The 16,549-nt window shown below is 38.2% G+C and overlaps 1 protein-coding gene across 1 annotated transcript; it reads left to right on the forward strand.

Annotated features, from left to right (window-relative positions):
• Window positions 1–562: 562 nt before the first annotated feature.
• Window positions 563–2,944, forward strand: LOC146708765 (zinc finger BED domain-containing protein 5-like). The gene is made up of 3 exons (XM_085457926.1): window positions 563–2,068; window positions 2,752–2,784; window positions 2,927–2,944. The coding sequence occupies exons 1-3, from the start codon at window positions 563–565 to the stop codon at window positions 2,942–2,944; spliced, it is 1,557 nt and encodes a 518-aa protein (XP_085314052.1).
• The last annotated feature ends 13,605 nt before the right edge of the window (window positions 2,945–16,549 follow it).

Here is a 16,549-nt window from a genome sequence, read left to right on the forward strand (position 1 = left end):
TCCTTTTTTCTCTCAGCAGGAAAGCTGCAGTGATCATTACATACTTCATCACACACATGAACAAATTTACCACTTAGACACTGCTGAGCTAATTTTTGGTATTTTGAGTAATTTGTTCTTTTGCACCTGATTAGGAAAAGAAGCTTTTAGACCAGGGGTGCTCAATACGTCGATCGCGATCGACCAGTCGATCGCAAAGGTAGTATTGGTAGATCGCATGGCATTAAAAAAATAGATGCCAGCCTATCATCCATCCCGTCACTTGATTGATACAGGGAAGCCAGTCAGATGACATCGGATTTTTTCTGACGCTTAGGTCACTGCGCATGCGCAAACAGCGGCGCGAAGTGTAGTAAAACTGACAAGCTAGCCAGCAGCTAACTCCAATTTTTAGCTCTCGGTTTTTTCTCTTAAACCTAAGAAAGGGTTAAAAATGAGTGAGGGAGCTGGACCAAGTAAGAAGACAAAAACGTATCACTTTCATACAGAATGGGAGGAGGACTTTTTTTTCACGATGTCATTTTCGAAGTGCGTTTGCCTCATCTGCCAGGCTGCCATCGCAATGCCAAAGAAGGGAAATGTGGAGCGGCATTTTCGAACTGTTCACGGAAAATACGACACTACATTCCCGCCGAAAAGCGAGCTAAGAAAGAAAAAGGTGAAGGAACTAAAATCCCAGTTGTCCGGACAGCAGTCATTTTTCACACAACAAACTTCAAAAGCGAAAGCCGCCACCGAAGCATCGTTCCGGGTGAGTCACATCATCGTTAAAAACAAGAAGTCTTTTCAAGATGGAGAGATGGTAAAAGAGGCATTCGTTGAAGCAGCTGACTCATTGTTCCGAGACTTTAAAAATAAGGCAGAAATAACATCTTCGATCAAAGCTCTCCAGCTGTCAAGAAGTACAGTTACACGGCGCTGTGAAGCCATGGCGGAGGATTTAACCCAGCAACTTTGGAAGGACATCGGAGATTGCCAGTGTTTCTCACTGCAGTTGGACGAATCTACGGACGTGAGTGACACAGCCCAGGTGTGCATTTTCATTCGTATGGTGTTTACTGATATCACTGCAAAAGAAGAGCTATTAACAGTCCTGCCCATGAAAGAACAGACGCGAGGAGAGGACATATTTCAGTCGTTCAAAAACTTTATCGAGAAAACCCAGCTCCCAGTGTACAAATTGGTGTCTATTACCACAGATGGAGCACCCGCAATGGTTGGCCGCTTGAATGGATTTATTGCCAAGTGCAGGCAGGACGATGCTTTCCCGGACTTCCTAAATTACCATTGCATAATCTACCAACAAGCGTTATGCGCTAAAATGCTCAACATGAAGGAGATCATGAATGTTGCAACGAAGATCGCCTGTTCTATTCGCGCCAGATCTCTTCAAAGACGGTTATTTCGTGCACATCTGGAGAAGGCTGACTGCGACCACTCTGAGTTGTTGCTACACACTGACGTGAGGTGGCTTAGTCGAGGGAAATTCCTGCAAAGATTTCGAGAGCTCTGTCCGGAGATTAAGGAGTTTTTCCGTGTAGCTGGACAAGCAGAATACATGCAACTTAATGACGGTCAGTGGCTGTTAGACTTGGCATTTTTAACCGATCTGACAAACATGTTGAATGACCTTAATCTACAGCTGCAAGGAAAAGACAAAACAGTGATCAACATGATCAGCTCAGTTAATGCTTTCAAACGAAAGATGCAACATCTCTCTTTAAAGCTGCAGCGCCATGATTTGATAAACTTTCAAAACCTGGCGTCAGAGCTGGAGATGCAAGGGATGGCCTGTTTGCAACTTGACAGTGCACGCTACACAGAGCAGATTGACAATTGTCTGTCAGAGTTTGACAAACGCTTTCAAGACTTTTCTTTGCTCGAGCCAGTCGCTACCTTCATGTGCTATCCTTTTCGGGAAGATGCTGATGTCGATTCACTCGCATCAAAAATTGCAAAACTATTTCACCTGAACTCTTCTGGAGTGGAAGATGAGATTTTGACACTACAAGCCGACATTGAGCTGAAGTCCAGAGATCATGGACAGTTCTGGAACTTACTCACAGAAGTAAAGTACCCCAACATGAGGAAATGTGCTGCCTCTTTGACTGCATTATTCGGCTCCACTTATTTATGTGAGTCATCATTTTCCCACATGAACATCATTAAGTCCAAGTACCGTTCCACCATGACTGATGAACATTTGGAAGTGTGTTTGAGGCTGGCCGTCAGCAGCTACTGTCCGGACTATGCATCCCTGGCTGATTCAATTCAGTGCAAGTCATCAGAGTAAACTCAGGTAATGACAAAAAATTTACATTGTTAATTGTGTTGTGAAATATTGGATATTGCGGTTATGCATGTATATACATTGTAGATAAAGAATCCTCAATATATTTATAAATAAGTATATGTTTTGGATTTTTGTAGTGGGTAGATCATTTTGACTTGGTCATTTTATAAGTAGCTCACATGCGGAAAAAGTGTGAGCACCCCTGTTTTAGACAAACAGTACAAACATAAGATGGTGCTGACTTAATGTTTGATCTGAAACCAGATATGGCCTCATTCATTAAACTGTTATCTGGGTGACACTGTAAACTTTCAGCTGGCCGGTGCATCTGACGATATTTTTGTTTTATGGTCATTGCACATCTAATGTCATGCATCTGTCTGAAAAAAACAAAACAAAAAACTACTCCAGTATTTTACTCTCATTCGTTTTCTCATGTTGTCCTTGTGTTGTTGCAGAAATTGTCTGTGTTCTCCATAACGTTTAGTGATGTAAGATCGTTTTTTTCTGTTTAAATTCTTCACTCTCTTTATGCAGATTGTAAACATAAGACCTCATGCAAGCTTTATGTTTCTCTCTGAATTCAACACAAGTTCTGTAGATTCTTCTTATATGTTCTTTTTTTCTCTGAAGACAGGAGAGTCTCTATAGACGTTCTTAGACGTTCATTCTGCTTTTGTCTGAAAACGGGAGATTCTTTATATGTTTTTTTCATACATTCCTTCTGCTTTTCTTTAAATAAAGGATTGTTTTTATACCTGGAAACAGTGAAGAACTAATAACTAGTTACTATTAAATGTGAGAGATGTAAAATTATAAAAATGTTCCAATGTTTTTTTAAATATGTAAATAGATGTAAAAGGTTGACTTTATTCTAAACTCAATATAAAAGATATTCAAAGTTATCTGAAAACACTTGGGTCAGTTTTATTGTAGCTTTTTCAAAAACAGAATATTTTTACTTCTTATATTTTTAACCAGACTCGTTAATGATTAGATCTTAACTTCTGCAAATGTCAGGGCTCTGTGTGCGGGCAGGTAGAGATGTGGATCCAAGTGCAGGACTCTGAGATGGAAATACAACTGAAAACCACAGCTTTATTGCTGGCACCAACAAAACAGAAACCAAACATGAAACCACTAACTGGAACACACAGGCAGGATCTGAGGGTACGACGCAAAACCGAGCACGGGAAAACACAGGGCTTAAATACACAGGGTAGTAATGAGGGAATGGGCAACAGAAGGGAGACACAGCTGGGGGAGATCAGGGCTAATGAGACGGGGGGAACCAAGCTGCACACACTAACATAAGACAAAGACTTTCACAATAAAACAGGAAACATGAATTACTAAACAAGAACGCAGACTCGACAGTGAGAGACAAAATAACATGGAATACATACATGGAACTCAAACAAAACATGAAGCAGAATAAAACCAAAATATAATAAACTCAAAATACTGGGTCCAACAGACCCAGAACCGTGACAGCAAAGTAATATGCAGATTAAATCACAACAATCAACAGGCTATAATAAAACTATTAGCTTTTAAGTAGAGTGTGTGTAAATCTCTTAGATATCTAAAATTCAAAGTAAATATTAGGAGCTGTGGTGATGTGATCCGATGATAGGCAATGACGATTCTTCAGCTGGATGTTCTGCGGCAGTCAGGAAACAGGAAGTCTGGGTTCTCAGTGCAGCTTCTCGATGACAATTGTGACTGAACACTTACACTGAGTAACAGAAATTGATTTGTCCTTAAATAATAATAGTACAAACCTACTATATTCAAATGTTACAGTCAATGAAACAGACTAGCAAAATGTATTTGACGTTATCTAATTTAATATTTCAAAGTCAAAGTCAACTTTATTGTCGATTCTGCCACATGTACAGGACATACAGAGAATAGAAATTGCGTTACTCTCAATCCCTAGATAAATAGCAAATGAACATTTAAATATATTTAAATATAAAAGTGATTAAAAATGCAAGTAAAAATAATTAAAAAGTAAAAATTTAAATAAATACAATTTTACATATAACAAGAAAGCTATACAATATACAATATAATGGGTAAGTGACATTGAGTGTAAACCAGGCAGAGTAGTGCAAATAGGCAAATAGTGCAAATGGAGATTTAGTAGTGTGAATACAGCAGTCTGAATGTATGTCTTACAAAATAACAAGTTTTATTATTACAAAAAACCTTAAAGAAGGTGTCAATGTTATATAATGTATCAAAGTAATTGCACCTTTAAGCCAAATTATCAGTGTTTATTCCAAAGTGTTCCAAGTAAAAATTGATATTACAAATCTAGGGCTGTGCAAGTAGTTTCTACTGTACTGTAATTCTACTATTGTAATTTCAACTTTCTACTTGTAATTTCCAGCAAAAAGACTGGATGTGAGAGAGTTTAACGATAGGAAAGAAGGAGTAGTGAGAGCAGAGACCTCTCAGAATTCTGTCACAGATAGATGAAGTACTGGTAACTTCAATTCCAGTCAAAACTTGATTCCAGTCAAAACGTGATTTTTGGTAAATTAGATAGAGCTTGTGGGATTGAGTGATACAAGATAGAACGGCTTGTCAAAATAGATAGAGTGGGGAGAGTGATAGGACAGACTGAATTGCTTGTTAATAAAAGAGGGAGAGGGCTTTCTGCAACAGGTCAGCTGTAAAACAGAAAGAAACTGGAATTAGACATATTTCCAATAAACCTGGCTTTACTGTATTTTTCAGACTATAAGGCGCACTTAAAATCCTTTAATGTTCTCAAAAATAGACAGTGCGCCTTTTGTATTCATTCTGGCTGTGCTTACTGACTTCAAACCAATTCTATGTGGGACACGGCGCTGAAGAATCTCTCAAATTGTTTTAGTACGACTTTGGTAAGCTACAAAGCCACACCCACTTAATGGATTGTTGGTACTGTAGTCAGGAGCCTCGTGGTGTAATTCGCACTGTGCTTCAACATAATATAACGCTGTGTGTGTGCATAAGGACCTGGCACCTGTTAAGAGACATGCTTGTGAAGCAGATATCAAACTGATCAACCCATGAAGAATTTGTGAAAGAGGAATAAACAGAAAAAGTGAGTGTATTGTTCTGTATTTTATGTGTTACAACAATGTTGCGAGTTATTGTAAATGAGTTGAACAAAGCTTTACTTATCTGACTGTTTTGTTTGGCTTAATGTACCTTGTGCTTAAAAACAGACCCATTCATTCCCCTTATGCCTTATAATCTTAAAAATTTAATTTAAAAACATTTGGAATGAAAGCCGGGGAACTTTGGTAGCACTGAAACAAGTGGCTATTCTTTGTGACCATATGGATCACTCACATTACCATTAATTCACCCAAAGGCACCAAGTTAATAAGCCAAAAAAAGCTGTAGCAATACACACAAATATAAACAGTACTTATTGACAACTTTGCTTTTAGCCTTTAACCCTCTGGTGTCCAGGGTATAATTGGCCCTTTTTTACTATATTTGATTTGATTGAATCTTTATTTTGAACATGTTGAAAAAGTACAACAACATAGAATTAAAAGAGACAAATGAACAAAGGAAAACAAAAGGAAAACAAGCAACCACAACTACAAATAACTTTCATGTTCAAAACGGAGCAGGAAGAAGCATAAGCTTATTTAATCCCACCCCTTTTCCACTATCTAGTATCAATAGACTACAGAAATACCTCCTTGCAATTACATTATATGTCATGTGTATTTTTTTTTATTATTCTTTATATATATATATATATATATATATATATATATATATATATATATAGATATATACATATATGTTTCTATCTATCCATACATACGCATATACACATACGCACATATACACATTTTCAATAACCCCAGTAACACCTCGAAGCAGGGCTCGCAAAATTTCAAAATCCCTGGTAGCCCTTTGGGCAGGGACTCTTCAGCTTTTGGTAGCCCAAAATAAATTTAAGTAGTCCGAATAAAAAAAGAGAGCAATTTTTTGATTAATGTTTTGTTTCCGTTGCAATATTATACTTTAATGTATAATATTGTAACGGAAACAAAACATTAATCAAAAAATTGTTGAAACACAAATTACAAACATCAACTCAAATACTTGGTTCTAATTGAACAGAAATTTCTATGAACTTGTAAGAACTGTGTAGGACATGAATCAGTCTGTGTCAGATCCTGAATTTGAAATTTCCACTTAAGTCACAGGTAAGAGACAAGTGGAACCAAGATCGAGGCCGTTTGCTTTTTGAAGTTTGCAAAGACTGCTAAATTTTGCCAGTGGTAGTTCACTCTTACGCTGTTCTAAACAGATTTTTCAGTTTTATTTTTAGTATGTTATTTGCAATTGGTGTTTGTTCTGGGAAAGATATTGCAGACTGAGCAATAATGCATTTCTTGCATTTCTCATGGGTTCTAATGGAGGCCTTTCTTAAAATGACTGGTCCCAGTAACAAAGGCGCTTGTCAGTTCAGAAATTGAGGGAAAACCAACAACACACCTGGCAGAACATTATGTTACTTACACGGGTGCACATAAGTGGTCCGCATGTGCGCATTCGCTGTCAAAATAAAAGACGCGCACCAGATAAGAAGTCGCAGCGCGCGTTTGCGTCCATATAAAAAGGCAGTGTTTTTGTCCTAGAGTGGGATTTTCACGGCACATTCCGCACCACATCTCTGTGCGTTCATCATTTGTTTGAAGCCAGCTCACCTCCTGCAACCACTTTTCCGAGAATACGCGCTTCTTTTGTGGTTCGGACTTCTTCTGACGTTTCTTTGGAGGTGGAGGAACACCAAAGTAATTGCTTAAAGAAGCTTCTTCGACATCTTTAAGAGTTCTAAACAAATGTCTGTCCTCCTCCAGAAAATCTTATGTACGCAAACAGGCGTTGCAACTATCTTGTGCGCGTATTTTATTTTGACAGCGAATGCGCACCTGCGGACCACTTATGTGCAGCCCTGGTTATTTAGCTCGTCATATTGCAGCCACAGAAATTCTTTTGTCCATGAAACCATAAAGCTGCACTTTCTTTTTGCCTTATAGTCTGATTTGTCATAACTTTTCCGTTTTGTGGTAAGCTTTTCTTTGGCTGTCACTTCTTCACCCTGACCTGTCTTATTTGGCTCAGCAGAACTGAAATGTATATCCTGCTGCTTTTACACAGGGACTCACATAAGCTCAGCGATTCTCTGCGCGATCAACCTCTCACATGTTTAAGCTGCGGGAGATTTCACTTGTCATGTTTGCATAGTAAGCTAACGATTGATAAGACGATGTCAGAGGAATTGGTGTGCAAATTATCATCACTCACCAATCAGTGCTGTCGCTCTCTATACACAGTTCACGCGATTGCAAAGTGAAAGCAAAAAAACAAGCACAAATTCAAACGCGATTTCAATATGTCACATATTGACAGTGGCTCACCGATGCCAATGACATAATTACCCAGCTACATTTCCGAAAGAATGCAAAAGCATTGACATATATTTTTCCTTCCTATGATAGCCCGACGGGCAGGGAAGAGATAGATTTTGGTAGCCCGACTGCGAGCCCTGAATAAACACTGCTCAAAAAAATAAAGAGAACAAAAATAAGACATCTCAGATTTGAATGAATGAAATATTCTTATTAAACATTTGGTTCTTTATGTAGTTTAATGTGCTGACAACAAAATCACACAAAAATTATCAATAGAAATCAAATTTACCAACCCATGGAGGTCTAGATTTGGTGTCACACTCAGTTAAAGAGGAAAAACATACTACAGGCTGATCCAACTTTGATGTAATGTCCTTAAAACACATCAAAATTAGACTCAGTAGTGTGTGTGTGGCCTCCACGTTCCTGTATAACCTGTCACAAACAGAAAATTGATTAAACAGAAGTGTAACATGATCGAGAATTTACACCAGTGTCCTGTTATTTTTAGATGGTAAGGAGCAGACGGCTGAGTTTATTAAACTCCACCGAGACAGCTGGTGACGCAAATCTGAAGGTGTATGAATTTGGACACCCCCAAATACTATAATTTAGCAGAAATACCCCTCGAACAAATGGCCAAAATGTCCTAACCGTAGGGGCTAGAACAGTCATTCTTACACCATTCTTTTCAGAAGAGATGGGGGAATCTTCAAGTGTTGACAATTCATAATGAAAATACGAATTATTAAAGATATATGACTTAGACAATTGGCTGCCTGAAAAGCCATGCAGGACCCCACATGTAAATTTGAATGTGCCAGTGCTCACAGATGATTGGCTGGCTGGGGACCTAGCAGCCAATTTAGTAGGAATTAAGTATTTTAGCAGGAATACTGGAAAAGTAAAATGACCACCTGAAAAAAGCTGAACAAGATAAACTTCCCTCAAAACTACTTTTGGTTTAACTAAGACAAGTTGGCACAAACTTCAGAAAAACTACAAAGAACATCCAGCAGATAGACAAAATTAAAAGTATAGGCACATAAGTAAACACAAATGCACAGAGAGACACACACATGGATCTATGCCAAACAGTCCGAATATATTCAATTCGAATCCACCAATGACATGCGGCCCAAAAGGGTCTCTATCTCGCACACAAACATGCAGACACACGCAGACACACTTACAGCGCCACGTGAACAGTGGCTGATAAGACTGTGGCCTGTGTGTGACAGTCAAACAGCCTGGACCTGCTCAATTTGAATCCATCAGTCAGAGATGCTGCTTCTTTCTGCTTCATCAGGCTGTGTAGTTGTTCCTGTCAATACAGCTGCACCCCTTCCTAACAGACAGAGACACGGGCTTTCTGATATTTATTGCTGACATGGAGCATTCACATAAATTCCTAGCAAATATTTTCTGACCTAAAAGAAACATAATAACTTAACAGAAATACTATGATTTGGCAGAAATACTATATTTTCGAAGATATACTATAATTTAGACCAAATACTATAATAGCAGAAATATTATGACTGAGCATTAAATACTTTAACATAGCAGAAATTTCATAGTATTTCACAAATACTATAATTAAGTACAAGTACTATAATATAGCAGAAATACTATATTTTGTTCAAATACTATGAGTTAGTCCAAATACTATGATTTGGCAGCAATACTATGATTAAGTACAGATACTATGATTTGGCAGCAATACTATGATTAAGTACAGATACTATGATTTGGCAGAAATACTATGTTTCTGCAAAAATACTATGATTTGGCAGCAATACTATGATTAAGTACAGATACTATGATTTGGCAGAAATAGTATGATTAAGTACAGATACTATGATTTGGCAGAAATACTATGTTTCAGTACAAACATGGCAGGGATACTATGATTTTGCAGAAATTTCTGCTAAAAGATACTATTTCTTCTTATTAGCAGAAATACTGTGCTTTGGCATAAATACTATGATTTAGCAGAAGTACTGTGATTTTGCAGAAATACTATGTTTTAGCCAAAATACTACAACATAGTAGAAATATTATGATGTGGTACAAATACTATGTTTTAGCACATATAGTATGATCTGGCTGAAATGCTATGATTGAGCAAAAATACTAAGATGTAGCTGAAGTACTTTGATTTGGCAGAAATACTACGATTTAGCAGTAATACTTTAACATAGGAGAAATGTTGATGCAGACACACATACACAGAGACTAAAGGGAACAGGAGCTGTTAAGAGTCTGGGCTTGGTATATGTAGGTCAGTCAAATTAGCTGCACCTGCTGTAATCAGCCCTTACACACACAGACACAGAGAGAGGTGTGAGTTTTCTTCAGATTCCCCTCGAACAAATGGCCATAATTTCCTAACCTTACGGGCTAGAACGGTCATTCTGACATCGTTTTGTTCAGAAGAGATGGGGGAATCTGCAGGTCTTCATAATTCAGAGATAAAATATAAATTATTAAAGATATATGACTTGTAATACACTGTAACTGAGTAGAGGCAAAGCAAAAACTGCCTCGACTTGCCCTCAAACAACGTTTTGTAACTCTAAATCTATATGGAGCATCAAAATTATTCTTTCAGCGTAAGAAACAACAGACATTGGTGAACATTCATGGAAATTTTCAGGGCTATGTTGAAATCCATCAAAAAGATATGACGAGAAAAAAAAGTGCCTAATTTCCAGAATTTGAAATCTGAAGAAATTTGAGCGACGGACGAATTTCCTACCCTCAAACAAACATAATTCATGACCAAACGGTAATAGGTGAGGAAAAAATTCTTGAATTGTGAGCATCAGGAGTATCTGAAGATGTATTGGCACAAGCCTCATGTCTTAACTTTGCTTCGTTAAGGAGATATGACGATTTGAAAATTAGTCTTATTAGAGAATCCCAGTGGTGATTTTGAACAAGCTCTCCATTGACTGTCTATGGGGGAGTTTTCAGTAGTGATGTGTGATACCACTGATTTCCTTTCCGATCCGATACCAAGTAATATTCAGGGTGGTATCGACGATACTGATCCGATACCGATACTCTGTACAAAAACTTATTTTATTAATTGTATCTCAAATTATAGCGTCATAATGATTACAGGGCATCAGATTACTTGTTCTTATCACTTAAAAACGCTTTATTTCACCACTTAGTGCGTTTCTCGCTGTTACAAATCAAATCAAATCACTTTTATTGTCACATCACATGTGCAGGCACACTGGCACAGCACATGCGAGTGAAATTCTTGTGTGCGAGCCCCACAAGCAACAGAGATGTGCAAACACAACAACACAAACGAGCAAAATACAAGAATGGCCAACCTGAAACTAATAAATATATGTACAATATATAACAGTGTATGCTTTCTGGATGTGTATACTAAATATTTTCCTACGTGTGTGTGTGTGTGTGGTGTGTGTGTGTATGCACATTTTTACAAATTAAATAGTTAAAAAAATAAATAAATAAAAAAAAAAAATAATAATAATAATAATAATAAAATATATAAAATATACAGAGTTGAATATGTGCAAAACAAGTGGCATTTATATACAGTGTGGAGTGCATAATGTTAAAGTTCCAGTAGTGAAGCTGAGGTGTCTATGACGTGTTCAGCAGTCTGATGGCCTGATGGAAAAAGCTGTCTCTCAGTCTGCTGGTACGGGACCGGATGCTGCAGAACCTCCTTCCTGATGGAAGTAGTCTGAACAGTTTATGGCTGGGGTGACTGGAGTCCTTGATGATCCTCCCCGCTTTCCTCAGGCACCGCTTCCTGTAGATGTCTTGGAGGGAGGGAAGCTCACCTCCAATTATCCGTTCAGAGCACCGCACTACTCTCTGGAGAGCTTTGCAGTTGTAGGCGGTGCTGTTGCCATACCAGGTGGTGATGCATCCAGTGAGGATGCTCTCAATGGCACAGTGATAGAAGGTCCTGAGGATGCGGGGGCTCATGCCATGCATGCATGAGAGAATGGAGTTCTCTCCCGACACAAAGGTTTTCATTATGTGAATAACTTTAACATCTTAGCTCAAAACCTATTTTCCCAGCACGGGGACCTTTAGTTCTATAAGATAAAGCCATAGACATGTGTATCCGAGTCTTCTATCAAAAGTTACACCGATTTATATGAAGTTGTACAAAAACGCTTTCTTTCGCTAAGACAGTGCGTTTCTGACGATTACATGCATTTTAATGGAGTTCTCGCCCGACACAAAGTAGTTTTCATTATGTGAATAACTTTAACATCTCAGCTCAAAGAGCTGCAAAACCTGTTTGCCCAGCACGGGGATATTGAACTCTATAAGATGAAGCCATAAACATGTGTGTCTGAGCCTTCTATCAAAAGTTACACCGATTTATATGAAGTTGTGCAAAAACGCTTTATTTCGCCAAGACAGTGCGTTTCTGACTATTACATGCATTTGAATGGGGAACTCGCACAAAATAAAGTATAGGTATTCATTTTGTGAATAACTTGATAATCTTAGCTCACACAGCTGCAAAACCTGTTTGCCCAGCACGGGGATATTGAATTCTATAAGATAAAGCCATGACTACGTATATCTGAATCGTCTATCAAAAGTTACACCTATTTATATGAAGTTGTACAAAAACGCTTTATTTCGCCAAGACAGTGCGTTTCTGACGATTACATGCATTTGAATGGGGAACTCGCCCGACACAAAGTATAGGTTTTCATTATGTGAATAACTTTAACATCTTAGCTCACACAGCTGCAAAACCTTTTTGCCCAGCACGGGGATATTGAATTCTATAAGATAAAGCCATAAATATGTATTTCTGAGTCGTCTATCAAAAGTTACAAATGTCTTTATGAAGACCATGAAAAACGCTTTATTTCACCACATTAGTGCTTTTCTCGCTATTACATACATTTGAATGGAGTTCTCGCCCAACACAAAGTATAGGTTTTCATTATGTGAATAACTTGAAAATCTTAGCTCAAACAGCTGCAAAACCTCTTTGCCCAGCACGGGGATATTGAGTTCTATAAGATAAAGCCATAAATATGTATTTCTGAGTCTTCTATCAAAAGTTACACCGATTTATATGAAGTTGTGCAAAAACTCTTTATTTCGCCAAGACAGTGCGTTTCTGACGATTACATGCATTTGAATGGGGAACTCGACCGAAACAAAGTATAGGTTTTCATTATGTGAATAACTTTAACATCTCAGCTCAAACAGCTGCAAAACCTTTTTGCCCAGCACGGGGATATTGAATCCTATAAGATAAAGCCATTAACATTTGTGTCTGAGCCTTCTGTCAAAAACTACAGCTGTCTTCATGAAGTTGTACAAAAACGCTTTATTTCGCCAAGACAGTGCGTTTCTGACGATTACATGCAGTTGAATGGGGAACTCGACCGAAACAAAGTATAGGTTTTCATTATGTGAATAACTTTAACATCTCAGCTCAAACAGCTGCAAAACCTTTTTGCCCAGCACGGGGATATTGAATTCTATAAGATAAAGCCATAAATATGTATTTCTGAGTCGTCTATCAAAAGTTACAAATGTCTTTATGAAGACCATGAAAAACGCTTTATTTCACCACGTTAGTGCTTTTCTCGCTATTACATACATTTGAATGGAGTTCTCGCCCAACACAAAGTATAGGTTTTCATTATGTGAATAACTTGAAAATCTTAGCTCAAACAGCTGCAAAACCTCTTTGCCCAGCACGGGGATATTGAGTTCTATAATATAAAGCCATAAACATGTTTGTCTGAGTCTTCTATCAAAAGTTACAGCTATTTCTATGAAGTTGTGCAAAAACGCTTTATTTCGCCAAGACAGTGCGTTTCTGACGATTACATGCATTTGAATGGGGAACTCGACCGAAACAAAGTATAGGTTTTCATTATGTGAATAACTTTAACATCTCAGCTCAAACAGCTGCAAAACCTGTTTGCCCAGCACGGGGATATTGAATCCTATAAGATAAAGCCATAAACATTTGTGTCTGAGCCTTCTGTCAAAAACTACAGCTGTCTTCATGAAGTTGTACAAAAACGCTTTCTTTCGCCAAGACAGTGCGTTTCTGACGATTACATGCAGTTGAATGGGGAACTCGCACGAAACAAAGTATAGGTTTTCATTATGTGAATAACTTTAACATCTCAGCTCAAACAGCTGCAAAACCTTTTTGCCCAGCACGGGGATATTGAATTCTATAAGATAAAGCCATAAACATGTATTTTTGAGTCTTCTATCAAAGTTTACAGCTGTCTTTATGAAGACCATTAAAAACGCCTTATTTCACGACGTTAGTGCGTTTCTCGCTGTTACATGCATTTGAATGGAGTTCTCTCCCGACACCAAGTATAGGTTTTCATTATGTGAATATGTTGAAAATCTTAGCTCAAACAGCTGCAAAACCTTTTAACCCAGCACGGGGATATTGAATTCTATGAGATGAAGCCATAAACATGTGTGTCTGAGCCTTCTATCAAAAACTACAGCTGTCTTCATGAAGTTGTACAAAAAGGCTTTATTTCGCCAAGACAGTGCGTTTCTGACGATTACATGCAGTTGAATGGGGAACTCGCACGAAACAAAGTATAGGTTTTCATTATGTGAATAACTTTAACATCTCCGCTCAAACAGCTGCAAAACCTTTTTGCCCAGCACGGGGATATTGAATTCTATAAGATAAAGCCATGAATATGTATTTCTGAGTCTTCTATCAAAAGTTACAAATGTCTTTATGAAGACCATGAAAAACGCTTTATTTCACCACGTTAGTGCGTTTCTCGCTATTACATGCATTTGAATGGAGTTCTCGCCCGACACAAAGTATAGGTTTTCATTATGTGAATAACTTGGAAATCTTAGCTCAAACAGCTGCAAAACCTCTTTGCCCAGCACGGGGATATTGAATTCTATAAGATAAAGCCATGAATACGTATATCTGAAACGTCAATCAAAAGTTACACCGATTTATATGAAGTTGTGCAAAAACGCTTTCTTTCGCCAAGACGGTGCGTTTCTGACGATTACATGCATTTGAATGGAGTTCTCGCCCGACACAAAGTATAAGTTTTCATTATGTGAATAAGTTTAACATCTTAGCTCAAACAGCTGCAAAACCTGTTTGCCCAGCACGGGGATATTGAATTCTATAAGATAAAGCCATAAATATGTATTTCTGAGTCTTCTATCAAAAGTTACAGGTGTCTTTATGAAGACCATGAAAAACGACCCGGTTCACCCTGAAACTATGGTTCAGGGTTGTGGGGAAACTACAAATAGAAAAGCAGGCTAAGACCTTGAATTGGATAGCTTATGACCCGGAGTTTGTACCTGCCAGGCTGGATGGGACCTTTAAACAGTGGACTCTGAGAGGAATTACTTCTTTTTGCTCACTAGCAACAAATGGGGGATTCCAAAGCTATAAAACCATCTCAGATACATACGGATTGGCAACGCACGACTTTTTTAGATACTTGCAGGTTAGAGACTATTACAACAAGACGTTGCTAATCAGAGATGAAAACGAATACAACCTAATTCATATCTTTCAAGAGGCATACAAGAGAAATGACTCTAAAAAGATGGTCTCGAAAATATACGGTAGTATACAAGCCTCTAAAAATCACTCTACGCTGTACATTACAGTTTTTTCTGATTGCTTAAGCACATTTTTTGTAACTATTGGCTAATTTTGCAAAACTCTTCACACAAATAAGAAAACCTGTCACCCAATAATCAAAACATTGTAGTTCTCTTGCAAAAGCAAACACAGCTAGATTAACTCTTCACACCTTCGTAAAAATGGTGTTTCCGTATCAAACAGTACACACAAGCCATCATCTACTAAGCACACAATGCGCCAACTGCACACTGATGGTATGAATACAAAACACATCTGGCTTTTGCTTTCTCTGTGCACAAGGTAGGCTATGTCAGTTTGAGCTCATACTTCTGTCATAGATCCATAAGCATAGAGGGATCCAAACTTCAAGTACTGGTGTTTATTCAAACACATCAAAACAAACACAAGTGTTCATTTCCAAGTATAGGATTATTTGCAATCGCCATAATGACTATATGGGTTACTTGGTCTGCAGTGAACATGCTTCCTCTGCCCCCAGCATCTGGTCATCTAGCAATTCTGTAAAGTAACAATTTCAGTATTTTTACATCAATGGTATTGGTGTGTTTCTCATTGGCATATGGCAGTGCTACAAGTCTTTGTGCGAAGTGACTGTACTAACCGATTCTCATTTCAAGATGTCCCTATGGTACTTGCTACAGTGTAGCGGCTCGAGTTAGGCTGGACCCGTTGGCCAGCTACCCTCAGGGTCATTCCACGGTTGATTACATGGTCCACTATTGTAGCGCTGATGTCGTCAGCAATTCTATTTCTTACTCTTCTTACCCTTCCTCTCCCCCCTCCTCATTTTCCTCTCCCCCCTCCTCATTTTCCTCTTGCTCCTCCTTGTCCTTGTCGTCCTCTTCATCCTACTTCTTCACCTCCACGTCCTCTTCCTCGGCCTCCTCTTCTTCTCACTCTTTCTGCTCCCTCCATTGTACTCCGCACACACAGCTTACCTGTATTATAGTGCTTAGGCAGATTGCAAAGTGAACGAATTATCTAAAAAAGTTTTCACATGTGAAAGTGTGCCAGACAGTTGGCAAATTAGTGTTAATGATAGCCATACATGTGTATACTTTTGCTAGGAGTGTGTTGGAAATGTGGTAATTGAGTGTTGTGCAGTGAATTGTGCCTACAGTTTTGCAAAGTGTGTGTTACAAAATT

This window comes from Copadichromis virginalis, linkage group LG5 (genome assembly GCF_057382275.1).
Source record: "Copadichromis virginalis isolate Kocher_CV1m ecotype Utaka linkage group LG5, C_Virginalis_male_GT1.1, whole genome shotgun sequence".
In the NCBI taxonomy this organism is placed as follows: Eukaryota; Metazoa; Chordata; class Actinopteri; order Cichliformes; family Cichlidae; genus Copadichromis; species Copadichromis virginalis.

Coding starts and splice junctions, on each gene's coding strand:
- LOC146708765 (XM_085457926.1), top strand. CDS start 563: ATGCCAAAGAAGGGAAATGTGGAGCGGCATTTTCGAACTGTTCACGGA. Junction 2,069..2,751: donor TCTGGAACTTACTCACAGAA/GTAAAGTACCCC, acceptor GTGTTGTTGCAG/AAATTGTCTGTGTTCTCCAT.